General features: G+C 39.1%; 2 protein-coding genes across 3 annotated transcripts; both read left to right on the forward strand.

Moving 5' to 3' along the window:
• Positions 1–7262: 7262 nt before the first annotated feature.
• On the forward strand, positions 7263–19403 carry cUnh11orf54 (chromosome Un C11orf54 homolog). Of its 2 annotated transcripts, XM_081364703.1 has the most exons (8): positions 7273–7425; positions 11694–11792; positions 11868–11941; positions 12013–12114; positions 12438–12614; positions 13029–13178; positions 18244–18360; positions 18494–19403. In XM_081364703.1, exons 1-8 carry the CDS (start codon positions 7359–7361, stop codon positions 18665–18667), a joined length of 960 nt encoding a protein of 319 aa, XP_081220829.1. In that variant the 5' UTR covers positions 7273–7358; the 3' UTR covers positions 18668–19403. The 2 variants fall into 2 exon arrangements, with proteins under 2 accessions (XP_081220830.1, XP_081220829.1); XM_081364704.1 differs by lacking the exon at positions 13029–13178 and having other exon boundaries at positions 7263–7425.
• Positions 8499–11412, forward strand: LOC308690299 (zinc finger BED domain-containing protein 4-like). The gene is made up of 2 exons (XM_081364705.1): positions 8499–10108; positions 10388–11412. Exons 1-2 carry the CDS (start codon positions 10005–10007, stop codon positions 10872–10874), a joined length of 591 nt encoding a protein of 196 aa, XP_081220831.1. The 5' UTR covers positions 8499–10004; the 3' UTR covers positions 10875–11412.
• Positions 19404–20051: the final 648 nt, after the last annotated feature.

Here is a 20051-nt window from a genome sequence, read left to right on the forward strand (position 1 = left end):
GGTGGAGGGTGTGCAATGTTTATAAGGTGGCTTATAGGGAAGTAAAGGTAGAAACACAATATGAATGCATTAAAGGAGAACTCCGGTCAATTTTAACATTGAGCTCATTTTTTGTACATTTGGAGTGCTGTCAATACAGAGAACAACGACAAAAATCGGTGTTGCCTACACCGTGTTATCCTCTTTTTAAAATTTGCACCCTGTTGACTTCAATGGGGCAAGTTTTAAACCTGCTTTTAGCCTCTTAAAGGAGAACTCCGGTCAATTTTAACATTGAGCTAATTTTTTTGTAAATTTGGAGTGCTGTCAATACAGAGAACAATGACAAAAATCGGTGTTGCTTACACCATGTTATCCTCTTTTTAAAATTTGCACCCTGTTGACTTCAATGGGGCAAGTTTTAAACCTGCTTTTAGCCTCTTAACATCCTTGAACATCCTTTTCGGTCGAAGTCCATAGTAATCGATTGTCGAGTTCACACGCATAGGTTTAGTTACCTATGATCACGCGCGTGAACTCGACAATCGATTACTATGGACTTCGACTGAAAACAGGAAGAAAATACAGGTATGTGCGCTGGCTGAAATAACATCATTTTTATTAAAATCTTTCACATCTACTGCAGTCAGATTCACCCGTGATCACTCTGAAGGAATCACTCACATTAGCTGTGCACTTGTAATGACACATCAAGGATGTTAAGAGGCTAAAAGCAGGTTTAAAACTTGCCCCATTGAAGTCAACAGGGTGCAAATTTTAAAAAGAGGATAACAGGGTGTAGGCAACACCGATTTTTGTCGTTGTTCTCTGTATTGACAGCACTCCAAATTTACAAAAAAATTAGCTCAATGTTAAAATTGACCGGAGTTCTCCTTTAAGGTGGAAGTGTGGACATCATTAGGAAAAGTAACAATAATAAACTATGACAATCCATGTGAACAAATATCGTTAATGGAATTAAATAATATTTGGAGTTAAGAAGAAGGTATAGTGATATGGTGCGGGGACTTTAATGCACACAGTGTGGTATGGGGAAGTCCAAACTCAGATAAAAATGGCACAGTGGTGGAAGAATATATGGAGGACAATTTATTGGTATGCTTAAATGATGGTAGTGGGACAAGGTTCGACATCAGGAAACAAATAAAATTGTGCGTAGATCTAACAATAGTTTCAGCATCAATAGCAGTGAAATGTCAATGGGAGGTGCTAGAGCAGTCATCAGTTGGGAGTGAGTGACCATTTTCCAATATTTGCTCGGTAGGATTAGAAATTGCCAAGGAGTATGATGATAAAACAACATAGATGGGAATTTGAGAAAGCTGATTGGGAGAAGTTTAATAAAATATGTGAGTTAGAATTAACGAGTTATAGTACAGAGGATGATATTGATAAATGTACAGAGAAACTAAGTTTGAGTTTGGTCAAAGCGGCAGAAGAAAGTATACCAAAATTTGAAGGAAATAGGAGGAAGAAAGCTGTTTCGTGGTGGAACGATGAATGCAGTAATTCAATTAAAAACAGGAATAAAGCATTTTAAATGCTTAAAAGAACATTGACACCAGAATCAGTAATAGAATATCAGAGGAAGAGAGCAAAGGCTAGAAGGACATGCAAAAAAGACATTTTTTTTTTTATATTTTTTTTTTTTACATGCAAAAAATAAATACTGGAGAGATTATTGTGATTCCATAGGGAAGGAAACTGAATTAGGAGAGGTATGGAATTTGTTTAAAGAAGATGATATAAAACCAGAAATATGCCAGTAATCTCAGGAGAAGGAAGGACAGCTATTACAGAAAAGGACAAGGCAGAATTATTAGTTAAAACCTTTCAGAAAGCACATAGTAAAGAAAATCTCAATGAGAATTATAGAATGAAAAGACAGGAAATTTTTAATCAACATCAAGACATATATATTAAAGGACCTGATGGAAAAAAGGAGCATTAGATGCTGACCTTAAAATATGGGAACTTAAAAGGGTATTACACAGGATAAAACGAACAGCACCTGGCCAAGATGGAATTTGTTATATTATGCTCAAATATGCAAATGACAGAATTCTTAGGGTGTACTCACACTAGCCAGTTTGAACCGTGCCCGAGTGCGTTTGACCACCAAAGCGCGGTTCGTTTGATTAGTGTGAGTGCTCCGAACCGTGCCCGGGCGCGGCTCGATTAGCCGGCCCTGGCCCGGTTGGAAGAGGTGGGCCAGAGCACGGTTCAGTTGGACTCGGGCGCGGTTCGCATGCAGTGTGAGCGCTAACCGTGCTGGAGCACGGAACAGGACGCGTGACGCAAACCTCCTCATACGAGCAGCACGATTACGTGAAAATTTTCGTGCCACAAAGGCGATAGATCTGTTTAACAACAGGCTGTGAGAGGGCTGTGGACCAAACGACTCAAAATTATCCACAAAGTAAACAGAGCGATGGACTCAGAGCGATGCGCCGCTCTTCCTGTTTATCCCGAAACCGTCACACCATAATGACGTAAGCGTGCTCCGGCACGAATGCTGAAACCCTATGTGAGTGCAGGCCAGTGGGGGAGGGGGGACAATCGTACTCGGGCCCGGTTCATGGCAACCGTACCTAGTGTGAGTACACCAAAGTATATAAGGTATGGCTAGAAGGAAGAATGCCAAGGTCATGGAAACATGCAATAATAATTCCAATAGCTAAACCAGGGAAAGATGCATCGATAGCAGGGAATTCAAGGCCAATTGCGCTTACATCAAATTTATGTAAGCTGATAAACAGGCTAATTTATGTACTTGAGAGTAAGGGAGTGTTGGCACCTAATCAATATGGTTTTAAGAAAGGCCGATCAACATTAGATGCATTAGTAAAGCTGGAAACAGATGTAAAGAAAGCTATAGCAGTCAAAGAGGGATTATTGGCAGTTTACTTTGATATGGAAAAGGCATATGACATGGAAAGAGGGATTACTGATTAAAATGAAGAGAATTGGAATAGAAGGAAGAATGTTTAATTGGGTTTTAAGTTTTTTATTTGACAGAACAATTCCAGTTCAAGTGGGTAGGGAAGTATCTCAAACTCTAAGTGTGGAAAATGGAACGCCTCAGGGAAGTGATTAGTCCTATATTATTTAATATTATGATTAACGATATTTTTGGAAAAGTGGCTCCGGGAATTAACACTGACTTATATGCAGATGATGGAATAATGTGGAAAAGAGGAACATATCTTTTAATATGGATAAAATCCAAGAAGCTATAGAAGTATTTAGAAAATGGTCATTAGAATAGGGTTTCAGATTCTCAATATCTAAAACATGTTACCAGATATTCACCAGGAAGAAAATTAAAGAGAATAAAATGCTAAAATTATATGGGTCTTCTTTAGAGAAAGTGACAACATTTAAGTATCTAGGATGTGCTTGATGACAAATTAATCTGGAAGGACCATATTATATAGTAAAGAAATGTGGTGAAGTTTTAAATTTAATGAGAGCAGTAGCAGGACAAGACTGGGGTGCTGACAACAAACAGTCATTAAAGGGCATTTATATTGGTCTTATGTGATCAACATTAGACTATGGTTGCATTGTTTATCAGCATCGTCAACGTTGTTAAAGAAACTAGATGTCATGCAAGCTAAGGCATTAAGAATCATTTTAGGAGCAGTTAAAACCACACCCATTGCAGCATTGCAAGTAGAAACATCAGAAATGCCATTATGTATAAGATGACAAAAATTGGCTATGGCATACTGGATAAATGTACAGGGACAAAGAGATAATCATCCTGTAAGGGAAGTCCTGAATGATTGCTGGGATATTTTAAATGCAACAGGTAAAGGCTTTGCATGGAAAATAAAGGGGTGGGTTAATGAAGCTGGTAGCCGCTCCGTAGAGGGGGGGTTATGTCACAGTGTCTGGTTTGTGTTCCCTGGGTGTCCACTAGAGGTCCTCTTCCCGCACGGTGTCCTACACTCTGTTACTACATTTCCCATGATCCTGTCTGTCACTGAGTGTTCATTGTGTTCAGCTGTTTCTCGTCACCTCGTTTAGCACTTGTGTATATATACCCTGTCAGTTTCAGTGTTTGTCACGGAGTCCTTGTTTAATGTCCTCACACTTTGGTTCCTGTTTGCTGCCTGTTCTTGTTCTTGTTCTTGTTCTTGTTCTTGTTCTTGTTCTTGTTCTTGTTCTTGTTCTTGTTCTTGTTCTTGTTCTTGTTCTTGTTCTTGTTCGTGTTCGTGTTCGTGTTTTATGTCCTTGGATTGACTTATTGGATTTTGACTATTTGCCTGAACTGATTGTGAGTACGGATTACCCCAATAAATTAACTGCACTCTCTCTTTTGTGTGTGATTCGTGACAGAAGGACTCCGTCCCCTAAGAGATCCAGCATGATGGGGTTCCGTATCCTCCCTCCTACCACGGAGAAAGAGAGGATGGGGCGTGTCCAAAATTTGATGAGCTTTCGTCAGCAGGGCCTGCCGGTGGGTTGCATAGCTCAGTCATTTTGGACGCTCTCGAGGGGAATGGGATACAATGAGGCAGCATTAAAAGAAATTTTTAATACCTGTCTTGATGACCCATTGCCGGGGTGGGAAATGAAGGGTCTGGAAGTCTTGGACTTTTGGGGTTTTACCAGATACCTTGAGCATCGGAGTCAGTGGGATACAGCAGTCACGTCTGGGTCTCCTGAGAAGATGACCGACACACCTGAGCTGGTGAGTGGAACTTCCCCTAAGGCGGTGGGCTCGATGCTACCGTCTTGCCATCGTAGGCGGAGAAGGAGGAAGGTCACGTCTGCCCAGCCAGAGACTGTTCACGTCACGTCTGCCCAGCCAGAGACTGTTCACGTCACGTCTGCCCAGCCAGAGACTGTTCACGTCACGTCTGCCCAGCCAGAGACTGTTCACGTCACGTCTGCCCAGCCAGAGACTGTTCACGTCACGTCTGCCCAGCCAGAGACTGTTCACGTCACGTCTGCCCAGCCAGAGACTGTTCCTGAGCCTATGTCTTCGGACAAGATGGTCGTCGCTGCCGCCGAGCCTGTTCACGTCACGCCTGCCGAGCCTGTGTCTTCGGACAAGATGGCCGCCGCCGAGCCTGTTCACGTCACGCCTGCCGAGCCTGTGTCTTCGGACAAGATGGCCGCCGCCGAGCCTGTTCACGTCACGCCTGCCGAGCCTGTGTCCCCTGACAAGATGGCCGCTGTCGAGCCTGTGTCTGAGCCGGTGGTGTCTGTTCCTGAGCCGGTGGTGTCTGTTCCTGAGCCGGTGGTGCCAGAGCCGGTGGTGCCAGTTCCAGTGCCTGAGCCGGTGGTGCCAGTTCCAGTGCCTGAGCCGGTGAGTTCCAGTGCCTGAGCCGGTGAGTTCCAGTGCCTGAGCCGGTGGTGCCAGTTCCAGTGCCTGAGCCGGTGGTGCCAGTTTCAGTGCCTGAGCCGGTGGTGCCAGTTCCAGTGCCAGTTCCGGTGGTGCCAGTTCCAGTGCCTGAGCCGGTGGTGCCAGTTCCAGTTCCTGAACCGGTGGTGTCTGTTCCAGTTCCTGAGCCGTGGCCGCCCGAGGGGTCTTCACCGCCGTGGCCGCCCGAGGGGTCTTCACTGCCGTGGCCGCCCGAGGGGTCTTCTCCGCCGTGGCCGTCCGAAGGGTCTTCTCCGCCCTGGCCGCCCGAAGGGTCTTCACCGCCCTGGCCGCCCGAGGGGTCGTCTCCGCCCTGGCCGCCCGAGGGGTCGTCTCCGCCCTGGCCGCCCGAGGGGTCGTCTCCGCCCTGGCCGCCCGAGGGGTCGTCTCCGCCCTGGCCGCCCGAGGGGTCGTCTCCGCCCTGGCCGCCCGAGGGGTCGTCTCCGCCCTGGCCGCCCGAGGGGTCGTCTCCGCCCTGGCCGCCCGAGGGGTCGTCTCCGCCCTGGCCGCCCGAGGGGTCTTCTCCGCCCTGGCCGCCCGATGGACTGTCTGCTCCGCCCTGGCCACCTGAGGGGAAGTCTCCGCCCTGGCTGCCCGATGGGTCATCTGCTTCGCCCTGGCCGCCTGATGGACTGTCTGTTTCGCCCTGGCCGCCAGCTAAGCCGTCACTCCCTATTCCTGTGGAATAGGGAGTGACGAATTTGACTATTTGCCTTAACTGATTGTGAGTACGGATTACCCCAATAAATTAACTGCACTTGGATCTCTCTCTTTTGTGTGTGATTCGTGACAGATACTAACTCAACCTGAAATTGACATAAAATTACACGAGAATAGAAGGGAAATGGATGAAGTTGTTAGTATAAACAAATATGTTAATGAGTATATAAAAAAACTCACACTACTCATTTCCTCAAATATATACAGATGGTTCGAAGAGTATAGAGACTGGAAGGACAGGGACTGCATTCTATGTTCCAGAGTTTAAGGTGAGGAAGGCTGGAAGGATAACAGATGGCACATCAGTATATACAGCTGAGATGACAGCATTCTAATGGCACTAGAGTGGGTTTATGAAGTTAGACCTATAAAGGAATAATATGCTCTGATTCAATGGCAGTTCTTGGGAGTTTACAAAACAAATAGAACTGACATTTTAACAGAAATCATGATCAGGTTATACAGTTTACGACAGTTGGGAATAATAATTCAATTTATGTGGGTTCAAGGCAGCACACGTGGGAATTCAAGGTAATGAGGAAGCAGACAAAATAGCCAAATAATCATTAAAAATGAAAGAACCAAATATACACATTTCACTCAGTAGATCAGAAGGAAAACATTTTATTTTAGAAGCGTGCAATAAGAAATGGCAGACAGTTTGGGACTCATGTCGTACAGGTCGGCACTATTACAAGGTCCAAAAAAAAAAAACACAAAGAGAGGGAATATAATTCACAACTTAAGAAGAAGAGAACAAGTTATTTTCACACATTTAAGAACAGGACATTCAAATCAAAATCATACTTTACACATTATAGGGAAGCATAACACAGGTTTATGTGATGTTTAATAGAGCAGACAGTAGAACATGTATTGAAGAAATGTAAGGCCTATAATAAAGAAAGGAGGATTCTTTAGGAAGAATTACAAGCAGTAGGGTGCCAGTAATTCACTATAACCAACTTATTAAATGATGGTCCAAATTCAGGAAAACAAATAAATGCAATCATGAGATTTATTAAGAATAGTGGGTTATATAATAGGATATAGGAGTATTTAGTTCATTCTTTTCTCACTCCATCACAGTAGGTGGCGGTATGCACTTTTAAAGTTGGTTCGCAACCCGCCATAAAACCAAAAGAAGGAGAAAAAGAACAGTTATGACGTAACGAAGCATAGTTTACTGAAATCACGTGACTTTGGCAGTTTGGAACACTACTGAGTCAGTCAGAGAGAGAAATTAATACACACACCAAGACGGATGGCAAACACTAGCAAGACCGAAAAGTTCCAGCTGCATGTTCCAAATCTCGAGGAATTATGTCAGGGTAATAATCGCATTTTATTTTAATGTGTGCAACATTTGTATGGCTATTGCTGCTGCATGTGTAGGCTAACTATTTTTCTTTCATTGTGCTTGAGTAAAACCAAATGACATGAGTCCAAAGTTCAACATGACTATTTTAAATCATTTTGATCTTTACACACATTTAAAGCAGACTAGCAAAAGGCGTAATAGTAAAAAACATATTCTGCTGTGTGTAGCAGACAGTTACAGTAGTGTATAACAGTACTATCATATTTGATAGTATTTGAAAGAAATTAAGGGCATCAAATATTATTTCTCTATTGATATCCTACTAAATAAAAGGCAGAGGAATTGAAGAATCAATGTTAAACATTTATGTTTAAAATCGGCATGAAACGAAATTTGCTAGTCTTTCTTATACGGGTTATGCGCAACATTTTATAAAATGTTTGTTTTAATTTATTGCATTTATGATATTATGTTGTTAGATGTTTAATTTGTAACAATTTTATTTTTATATTGGAAAATTATTGATCACCTGATCGTCCTGCCCTCATGTTGTTGTTATTTTTAAGTTTTGTTATTTAAGAAATTCATAATAGATAATAATAAAGCAATTTAAACTAGTAGGGATGCACAGAAATGAAAATTTTGGCCGATACGATAATTCTTTATATTTGAAAGCCGATAACCGATGTATATCCAAATTTTTATATACTTTTGAGAGCCTGATTACAAAAACAAAAGGCTCACCATTAAAAGCCATGTTCCAAGTACTTCAGAATAAATCAAACATACAGTTGTGCTCAAAAGTTTACAAAGCTCTTGCAGAATCTGCAAAAATGTTAATGATTTTAAAGAAGTCTTATTATGCTTTTCCACTTTTTCAGCTTTGGTTAGTGTGTAATGTTGCTATTTGAGCATTAAAAAAGATCTGCAAGGTTACAAAACTCAAAGTCCACTTCAAAGGGAGATATTTCAGAATCCCCTTTTCAAGAACTACAATGAACAATGTATGTTTGGACTACAAAGAGATTTTTCTGGATCTCATGAAGTCACAATGTTACTCATTTAAATATCTTTGCCCACGGAATAGAAATTTCTGGTGTTCTCTACGTCACAAACTATGTTTGAACCAATCACGTCAATGTGCAGGTGGGCTTTAGCATATCATTACTATGCTTTGAAGCAGGGGAGTCTCAATAGAAGCCTGGTAATCCCATTATATTTTTCTGTTGATATGAAAAATCAGGAACATTTAGCAATAGAGTGAGTGAATTAAGTATATGATGTATATTACAATGTTATGATGAACTATATTCCTTTTTCGACTGGCATTCTAAGTTTTTCAAAGCATTTCTAAGGATACTGATTTTTAGAAAGCAAACTGAGATGGTGAACAGGAACATGGTTTGTATAACATTAACAACACATTATTAGCTGTTTGATAATGTAGTCAAGCAAAAGGCTAATCATATTAATTACCATTATGTGTCCGACATTGTAGAGAGCGATACATAAAACGCATTACCATTGTTATGACTGGCTCAAAGCCATGGCAAATGAATGGAGGACATAGTGAGTTGGTTTGCAATAATGAACATTTATTAACATAAACAGAACAATATAGCCTAAGTAAACATGGTCATCTGTAATGTCTGTCTGGTGCATGGATGTTAGTGTATCAAAGATAGAAAACAAAATACTCCAAAACCAATAACAAAATAAAGTTAAACAACTTCTGGAGCAACTTTCAATTCACTGGAACACTTAGAGCCGAGGAACTCTCTTCCATCACGCAAGTATTTTTCCGAGACCGCACTGCCAGACCTGTACAAAAAAGTTTGCGAACACGTCTCGAAAGAGATAAAAGCTATGAGCTTTACTATATGGAACTCTGCTGTGAGTCCAATGTCGCTTTTAAGTTTAACAGTCCACTGGTTGGACACGAGCTGTACACCACACGGTGCAATGCTTCAAGCTAAAAACTTTCATGGTTCACACACCAGCGATACCATTTCGGCTGCAATTAAGGATATGCTTGACCAGTGGCACATTCCTTTGAATAAAATGCATGTCATACTCCAGGACAATGCAATCAACATGAAAAAGGCTATGGACAACATGGGGGTGCGGAGCTTAGGCTGCTTTGCTCACAGCTTGTAGTCAATGAGGGACTACTGTCACAACAGAGTGTGAGCGATTCCATTGCAATCGGTAGACAAATTGTGGGGCATTTTAAACATTCTCCACTTGCGTATTCAAGGCTTATTCAAGGCTGCAAGATATCCAGCTCCAGATGCAAATGCAACCTAAACGCCTGCAACAAGACGTTAAAACAAGGTGGAATTCTACGTACTTGATGATACAGAGTCTTCTGGAACAGAAGCGAGTCCTCTGTGCTTACATTGGTGACCATGACCTGCCCAGTACACTGACCGCTAACCAGTGGGCTTTGCTAGAAAAAACGAGCATTGTTCTAGCACCATTTGAAGAGCTAACAAGGAAAGTGCCTCCACCGCTGACGTCATTCCAGCTGTCACCGTCCTCAAACGCATCCTTGCTAAAGAAGGCGATGCAGACACTGGCATCAAAACAATGAAAAAAACCCTGCTTCAAGCTGTCAACAAACGCTTCGACACTGTGGAAGATGAACCCCTATATGCACTTGCCACCCTGCTGGACCCGAGATATAAAGACAGGTAAGATTGTGTAACCTAACTAATTACATTAGGTCTATATTATAGATTTTTTACTCTCCACAATAACACTTCTACTGTATTTGATGAGATGCCATACTGTAAATTTAAACATTTAGAATATAAATTATATAGGCTTACATTATTTATATAATTTTTACAAATTTATATATATATATATATATATATATATATATATATATTACTTTAATCAGCCTCAGGTTTTTTAGTGTCATCAAGTGTTTCATATTTAGCCTAACCTATGTTTTATTTTTGTTTCAGATACTTTACAAGTGCACAATCTGCAAAGCGTGCAAAAGATGCACTGACAGGAGAACTAGAGGAAGACCTGAGGAGCAGCACAGCTGGAGAATCACAGGCCGCAGAACCACAGGAAAAGTTCCCTTGGGTGGAAGCAGCAGCACCGAGCAGCTTTATACAAGAGTTTGACCAAATTGTGGAGGAGTGTGAAGATCCCGGTGCAGCAAGCAGCTCGAGCCCTGCAGTCCAACTGCATGGATATCTTGCAGAGAAAACCGTTGCTGCCTCAGACAACCCATACAAGTACTGGGGAGTCAACAAATACAGATTACCTTGTCTTGCTGCCACTGCCACAAAATACCTCTGTGCCCCCTGCACTAGTGTAGAAAGTGAGAGAGTGTTCGGCACAGTTTCCAACATTGTGGATGAAAAGAGAAGTAGGCTTACAGCAGAGAGAGCAGAAATGCTTGTCTTCATGAGAAAGAATCTGCCATTGCTGATTAAGTGAGCATTCACAGGTCATGTTTGTGATGGTGGTGTGACACTGCACTACATGTTTACAATGTTTGGTTATTATTATTTGTATGTGTGATCAAGTTGTTGTTCGACCAACTTTTTATTTGTTTATTCTCAGGTTCAGCTGCTATGTTGCATTTTAAATTCCTGTTTGCAGGACTTTGCACTTTATATTTTTTACATGTTTACAATATTTGGTTACTGTTTGATTACTATTGTATGTTCAACCAATGCACTGTTTTGTTTCTTGTGGCTACATTTTATTTATTTTAATTTAAGAGTTTGATTACATTATATTTTAGATTTGAATGCACAATTGTTATATAACAAATTTATAAGAATTCATTTTTTTTTTACATGTTTACAATGTTTGGTAACTGTCAGATTACTATTGTATGTTTGACCAATACACTGTTTTTTGTTTCCACTGCTACATTTATTTATTTACATTTATTTAAAGAAGTTTGATTACATTCTATTTTCGATTTGAATGCACAATTGTTTTTTAAATAAATAAGAATTCAACACATTACATACATCTGTTATTTTGTCTTAGTTATGTTTAGTTAGTAAAGTCTGGTGCCTCAAGGAAGGTATAAGGTGGAAGGTAAACAGTTTATTATTAATTCAACAATAGTATCGGATCGGTATTGGGTATCGACAGATACACAAAGCCCAGGCATCGGTATCGGTATCGGGACTGAAAAAGTTGGATCGGTGCACCCTAGGCTGGATACTAGGCTCAGGAATGATCTAAGATTTTTAGGGCTTCCATACTTTATAGAGACTAATATATTTGTATGTATTACAGTGCTGGAATCAGGACTGAATAAGAATTTTTCTGATGTAAAAGTGTCTGTTGCTGACTGTCCAGATCTTACACAAAAGCCTTTCAGGTTTCCTGTCAAGGGTGAGTACAGATGTATGTCTGTATATGTCAAGGTGTTAACAGGCTCTTTAAACAACACTTGTTACTTTGTATTAGGTATTTGTGGCAAACCACGTATTACTGATGTGGGAGGTGTACCCTATCTGATTCCTCTGGTCCAACTGGACAAGGTGCGTTAATGAACTGTAAATGTAATTTCAGAAAGAAGCACATTAGTAAAACTAACCGATTCCCCTCAAAGGTTTACAACATGAACCTTGTGTCCAAGGAGGTGGAGCTACCTGGTGCATTTATTCTTGGTGCTGGTGCTGTCTCCTCCAAGACAGTTGGGATAAATGGAGAGGTCTGTATAGCTACACTAAAACCAGTTGCAGTTTTTCCACATTAGAATTTCAAGACCAAAAAAAATTAACGGGTCCTTTTAGTACTTTTACAAATATGTTTAAATTGATGTTAATTTGCAGTGGCATTCATAAATGAAAATGTTTACTTCTGTGTAGTGCTACATATGGTGGTTTCGGTCTAAAATCCAAAACACTGTCGTATCTACCAGCAAAATATAATAAAAAAAAAAGTCTTATCACTATAAAACCTATTTTTTTTCTTGTTGGTATAATAAAGAGTTCAATGGGGTTTTTAACACTTTATTGTCTTGTTTTCTCCTAGTTAATGCCTCTGGTGCTGACCGAAGCTGAGGGGAGACCTGCAGTGAATGGCAGTTATTTTTCCTCCATCAACCCAGTGGATGGAAAATGTCTGCAGGAAAAGTACAGTGACAGGTTTCATGACTGTGACTTTGGCCTCCTTGCAAACCTTTATGCATGTGAGGGCAAACCTGGAAAGGTAAGAACCATGGGGACTTTGCATCTCTGTACATCCTCAGTACTTTTGAGTTACTACATGGAGATTTTCCTTTAATAATGGCTATAAGTAATGAAAAGATTATTAGGAGTTGAGCTACTTATAATTATTAAAGGAACCCCAAAAAAACACTTCAAATGTTTTGATTGAATATTTATACCACCATTCAAAAGTTTTGGGCCAGTAAGTGTTGAGTTAAGATAAAATACAGTAAAATAACTGTTTTTATATTTGAATATATTTTAAAGTTTTGAAATTGTATTCATTTGATGGCAAATCTGAATATTCTGCAACCATTACTTCAGTCTTCAGTGTCACATAGTCCTTCAGAAGTCATGAATCATACTGACTTCAAACTTTTAAATGTAACATGGTTTGAAATAACTACAATTGCAGGTCATTGAGGTGAGAGCCTGCAGAAGGACTGGAGAGGACAGTCTTGTGAGCTGCATGAGAAAGACCATGGAAGAACATTATGGGGAGAAGAGCATGGCCCTGGGGGGAACTTTTGTCATACAAAAAGGGAAGGCAAAGATCCATATCATGGTAATAATTAAAAAAATTATATTTGTAGGGCCTATAATGCACAAGATTATGGAAATTAAAATAGTAAAAATAATACATTAGCACATGCAGTTTCTAAATAATATGCATTTGAGTCATATTGGATTTTGTCATTTGTATGGATGACTATCACAGCCTCGTAAATTACTATATTACTAGAGATGCACCGATTGATCGGCTGGTGACCGGAATTGGCCGATTTTCACGTGATCAGTCAGTCTGACAAATGCCGATTTTATGCCGGTCAAATGCACTCGGGCGCCGCATAATTAACATTGCGCAACATCAGCATCACACGTGCACACGGAGCACATGTAGAAAACCTCGTGAATTACGTCCGTTCAGACCGCAAGCGCGTATTTTTTTTTTTTTCGGCGTGCATGTTAATCAATGAGTGCATTCACAACGGGAGCGGGAGCAGGAGCGTCGCGAGCAGTGAAGCGCGTGTTTCGGCGCCGAGTCTATTTGCTGCACTGCTCACGCTCAATTAAAGGGAAAGCACACTTTTGATGGAAAATAACCTAAATAGGGTTTCACAAAAAAAGTGCCCAAAATGCACAGAATTTGTGTGTTTTAACAAGAACTGGAGCAGGCTATGTCAGAAAAGAAAACAAAGACTAATATTTATATAAAATGTACCCATTTAAACTTGTTTTATTATTCAGTTTGTACAAGTGATTGCAATAGTCCTGTGTGTGTGTGCTTTGAGAAATATCTTTATACTGCAAGGCTATATTTATTTTATTTTTTATTTATATAGCCTATTATTTTATTGCCATTCCCTGTTTTCATACAGACGTTTCGTTTGCTAAATACATACACACACACACACACACACACACACACACACACACACACATATATATATATATATATATATATATAATTATTGGATATTGAATGTGAAAAGGAAATGGTTCTTCCACAACACTGCACTTTAGATGTGTGTGAACTATGCAAATTGTAAAATGTTCTATTACAGAAAAGATATAAAATAAATATTTGTGTGTGCTGTAAAGTGGTTAGAAAAAACTAAATCGGAATCGGCTAAAATCGGCATCGGCAGGTCAAACTTAATGAAAAATCGGAAATCGGAATCGGCCCAGAAAATTGTAATCGGTGCATCTCTATATATTACTATTTTCTATATTTACAGCGTTGTCAATTCTATAGACAATAACAATAAAACAAATTATCTAAACTTTTATGGACATATGTGTTAAGTTCACCTAAAGATTTTGATATCATTTACCCACTCTCATATCATTCCAAACCTGAGTTTTTTCTTCTGTGAAACATAAAAGAATATATATATATATAAAACACATCTGTGTTTTTGTCTATACAATTTAAGTAAATGCGCACCAAAACTGATTGGTTACCAATATTCTTCAAATCATCAACTTTTGTCTTCTGTAGAAGAAAGATCTTCTGTGACAGATTTTTTTTTTTGGGTGACCCTTAAGATGTTAGGGAGTTGTTAGCATTTCTTTGAATAACAGTATTTCACTTGTGAATATTTTTTTTATGAGCTTTGATAATTTGCAGATCACTTGAGTTTTGTAGAACATCCTAGCTTGGTTTAATTTATAACACATCTGTAAATACTATTTTTATTGATACTTTTCAATCAAAGTGTTACAAAAATAAAAAAGACAATACAACATTTGTTAAATCAGGTACAATAAAAAAAGATTATGAATGCTTGCACCAAGACAATATAAATTAAAATAATAATAGTAAATTAAAATATATACATTTAATTAACAGTAATTATAAATAATAATAAATATAGACAAAATAAATAAGTAATTGAAACAATACTGAGAACAATAATAAAAAAACAGAATACAGTTTCTTTAAAAAAAAAATATTCTTTGCTCTCTGTTTATTAATAAATCAGGGATGAGAGAGAGAACAGCAGGGACCAAATGCAGAGAATGGTCATAGGTGCTGATCCCGTGGGTGCATGAGGGCTCGAGCACATAATGGCCGAGCACCCACAGAAAAACACAAAATATTCTCCATTAATTTTAACCAATCAAAAAATCGATTGAGATTTGGGAACCTTTCTGATTGGTGGATCTCACATTGGGACCTTACGGTCATAATAGAGTGGTGCAGGTATGACGTCACTTTGTAGGCCAATCGACAGTTAGCATCACACTGGTTCCCTCGACACAAACCCAATATGATTTTTACATAGACTTTGGGATTATTGCAAAAACAAGCTCTTTGATCAGCAAAAGTTTGTGATACTTACATGTTTTGTCCATCAAGATAATTTTCACAGATGAACACAACTTGTATGAATTTTGAATCCTAAGTGCAGTCGCCAGAAGTAAAAAAGTTAAAGGTAGGCACTTAATGAACTACACCACGGTCTTACGACTTCTACGTCACCATCACTAAGCTTCCGACAACTCTTTCAGTTATCTAAAAACATTTTCCCTGACAGTTTGAGTTAGAATTGTTTATAAGAGCACAACTATAAGCTTAACGAGGCTGTATACCTGTTTGGCGTGATGACGTTTAATGTCCCCGACAGCTTCTGTAGTCACATTTAGCCACTTAGCAACCGTCTTTTTCAAGACACTTAACAACTTTAATAAATCATGAGTGGGGTAATACTGATGTATTTTATGTTGTAGAATAAAATGTGAAATTGTTTAGTCAAGATCCTTATTTCAGAGCCCTTTAACCAAAAACCTATAAAAAAAAAACATTGACTTCGGGACGATGACTGATGTGATAACTGCACCACTCTATACAGTTCTACCATTATATTTAGTGTTAAAACATATCTGACTCAAAAGCTTGTGCTGTCTGTTTTTCTCACAACGATAAATTGCAGTTTAAGTATACTAATTTAACTAAAAACACTGATATTGTGTATATCAGCGAGCAAGTGACTTGCGACAACACTCATGTAAATGAAGATGAGTTTTAGTTTGGTTGGTAATGTATTTGCAATCTGCCTGTTTCTTTTTGCGAGACACACCGCCATCATTCCATCACACCAAAAAAAAAGACTTGTAAAACGAACAAGTACAAAGTATTGAGTAATGAGCATGTTAGAGCGTTTTTTACAGGTTTTTTGGGGGGTTGGGCTGGGATTTGTGGATGGTGGGCACCCACCGTCAGAAACCTAAATCGGCGGCTATGGGAAGGGTTACTGTACGTAATGAATTTTTTTTTAAGCATGAAAGAAATGGTTGCCAAATTGCTTAAAATGGTTCTGTATTGCCAAGTTTTGTATATCTATTTTTTTTTTAACTAAACTGCAAAACTGCAGGAGGTCTGCACAACCAATGAAATTAGCTGGGTAAATACAACTTGAGAGGGTTTTCATGTCCAATTTTCAACTAAATGAAACTCGTTACTGTAACTCCCAGTTAACGGAAACTCTGAGGCTAATTTGAATGGGAAAGCTGATGTTGGAAGAGCTCATGTATGTATTTGAAAAAAACTCACAAATTTATCACCAAATCCATTTTTTTTTTTTTACGTATAAAATAAATAGTCCCACTCAAAGTTGAAAGCATTCTCATCGAGAGAGATCAGGGCCTCTGGCACAAATAAAGCCAGACGAGGTGTAACTTGTTAGAGATTCTTCAAAAACTGAGAGAAGCAGTGTAGAAAGCTGAGGAGAAAAAAACCTCTGCAGGGATTTTCTGCTCTGTATCTGTGTAATGGCTTTCAGAATTTTAGTTGGACTAATAGGATCATCAAATTTGGCTTTTGATTCACTATTGATTTGTGGGATGTTGAGATTTAAAAAAATAAAAAAATAAATTGTCAACAAGATTAGAAATTTAAAGGACTTTGACAAAGAAGAGTAAAAAAATAATTGATTGATTAACTGAAGTCTAAGTTGAAATGCAAGTGCTTTTCCGGCTTATCATCACCAAACTTATAGAAACGGTGTCATGATTTAAGTAAGCTGCTTAGTATAGCTAGTAGAAAGAAGATATTTTCAGATTACAAAAAAGACTTTTCATTATATAATGGAGTTGGATGTTGTACATATTTCTGGTCCAATTTACCAATCTGTTCATAGTTCACAGAGCTTTTTATTACGCAACTTCTTGATTTAAAGCAGCACTCAGTAGCTTCGGGATTTCTTCGCTGTATTCTCGCTTTTCGCTCGCAGGTTTCTCTCTAGAGCTCCCCCCACAGCTTCGGAATAAATATTTGACAACACTGTTGTAAAAACTCTTTGGTGATTATCAGACACAGAGGCTTGTAGATCAACGACATCAAAGCAGATGGGACATTCTTTAAAACGTCTTCTTCCTTCGGGTTCGGACAGCGTGAGGGAGCGCAATAATGACATTATTTGAGCAGATTTCTTTTGGCCGTAAAGCAATTGTTTACATCGCGAGACCTGATATCACGCGATACTTCCTGCCGCGGCGGCCGGCGGCCCGCCGTCTCAAAGTTGCAAGTGCGAATTTTCCGCTCACGGGCACCAGGGGGGTGCGAAACGACCACCATTCAACCCGAAATAAGTATTATAACCATTCCAATGACTCCGAAGCTGTTCAGTTAAGGTAAAAAAGTTACTTAGTTCACCTTTAAGCAGAACGAGAAATTATTTTCCATGCAAATAAGCTTTGAGCGTTTCCAAAAGATTAGATACAGAAATCCTTTCCGTAAAGTTGATCTCAAGAAAAGTGGAGATCTTTTAAAAAAAGAAGAAAAAAAAGAAAAATAATTCATTCTGATAAGTATAACACATTCATTCTCCAAACACGAGAAGATATACAACAACCAGAGAGGGCTTTTTTTATCAAATTAATCCTGCTTTGGTGAGCAGACCTTTCAAAAACATTAAAAAATCGTACTGATCCCAAACTGTTGAATGGTAGTGTACATAGTCCATTTTCAGATGTAATGTTTTTTGGTGAAAGCAGTCACTGTTAAACTCTGTAGACGTTTATATAGCTACTCGAACTATGATTAAATTTAAAATTAAAATGTTACAACATAAATTATGGAAGTTCCTTACATGTGTGTGTAAACTTTTCACTGCTCTGTCTTTAAGCCACGTGAATTCTCTACCTGCCCTCTTAACACCAATAAGGACGTCGATAACTGGCTCAGGCATTTTGAAGTCAGTGCACCATTGATCTTTCAAACTGTCATGGTGTCTAGAGACCCAGTGAGTACCAACCCAGTAGCAATGTCATACCTTTCTTTTTTTCTGACAATATTATTTTTAATCTTTGCTAAATATTTCATATTAACTAAAGTTTGTTGTACCCAATTTAATTTCTGTTGTGCACAATTCACAGGGTCTTGACCTGAGAGTGGAGCATACCCATGGCTTCAGTCACCATGGTGAGGGGGGCCATTACTACACAGATACCACCCCAAACACAGTAGAGTACCTAGGATACTTCCTCCCTGCTGAGCTCCTATACCGAATCGACCGACCCACAGAGACACACAATGTTGGCCGAGATTAAACTGTTGACAGTTCTGATTTTTTTTATGCTGTAAAAGCATTTAAAATGCAAATAATTAATTTGCTTTGTTACTCAGACCACTTTATATTGATGAATAATAAAATAAATATAATAAGTCTTGAAATTATAATTGGGAGGATTGACCACTATTCATAATCTCTACATTTTGTACTTGTTATTCAAGCCATTTCAATTAGCTAAATTTTTACATTAATTTCAGAGGGAAATTAGCCTATTAGAATATTCCTAAAAGTGAATTTTGACACTTTTTGCTAGTGACAGACTTGCAACACTGGGCATACTCGCATTAGAGACAGTTGCCTTGTACTGTACCCAAGCACGATTTAAAATTCCTGTTCTCAATAAAGTTAGAACCCGACAGGGTATTCCAGAAAGCAGGTTGTGCAACAAAACCGGGTCCGTTTACACATAAGCACGGGCGTAATTTCTTATGGGGACAGGGAACTAACACGCGCTTGAACTAACGCTAACACAATTCAATTTCTGTATATTTCATACCTGTTAGACAGGAAAGGCACAGGTAAATATGACATTTATTATGGGTTTATGTGAGGACTGTTTTAAGTTCACATAAATTAAAAGTTGTTATATTTTTTGAAGCCTAATAAATGTTTAAAATTTGGGGGGAAATCATTTTCATCCAGACATCAGTAGCTCTATTAATATCAGTGATAATGGCCTTCATTCATAAAAAGATGCCATTAAACAATTATTTAAAATATACTGTCTTTATTTTGTTTCTACATTACAGTGGAAATTGACTCTCACATTATTTAAATTTTATTTAGACACAACACATTAATGGCTAACATTTTTGACTTTGTAAAGTCTTAGCGATCGACCCCTATTAAACAATAAAGAAAGCAAGACATCTTCAGGGCTTAAAGTATTCCGGCACCATGCCGGATCTCCGGCGTGCGGCCGTGAGGGGAAAAAAAATTGGGAACTTGCATGCGGTTCAATATTTTCGAGTCAATTGATTTCACCTACCAATCATATGAGAGGATCGCTGCTCTAACTAACGTTACAAGCCTATCAGAAGCAGAGCAGGGCGGGTCCTGGCAACACCGTGTGATTGAGATCCATACGTTAGCGTCGTCGGTGAAAGCATGGAGCGCAAGTTCATAAAGCCCGGGGATGATGTCTTACCCACGGGTATAATTTCCTATGCGGACGGGGGGGGGGGGGTATGTCCCCCCACTTTCAAATTCATTTGTTGTGATTTTTAACCACACGCCGTCATTGCCACAGAGGAGCAGGACCGAGCCTGTAAAATTAGTTCACTGAAAGTTCTAATGCGCAGGTATAGCCGTTGCGACCATAGACTATAAAAAAATAGATTGCGACACAGTTAGTGATGAAA

The sequence above is a fragment of the Scardinius erythrophthalmus genome (genome assembly GCF_964197995.2).
Source record: "Scardinius erythrophthalmus genome assembly, chromosome: 5".
NCBI lineage: Eukaryota > Metazoa > Chordata > Actinopteri > Cypriniformes > Leuciscidae > Scardinius > Scardinius erythrophthalmus.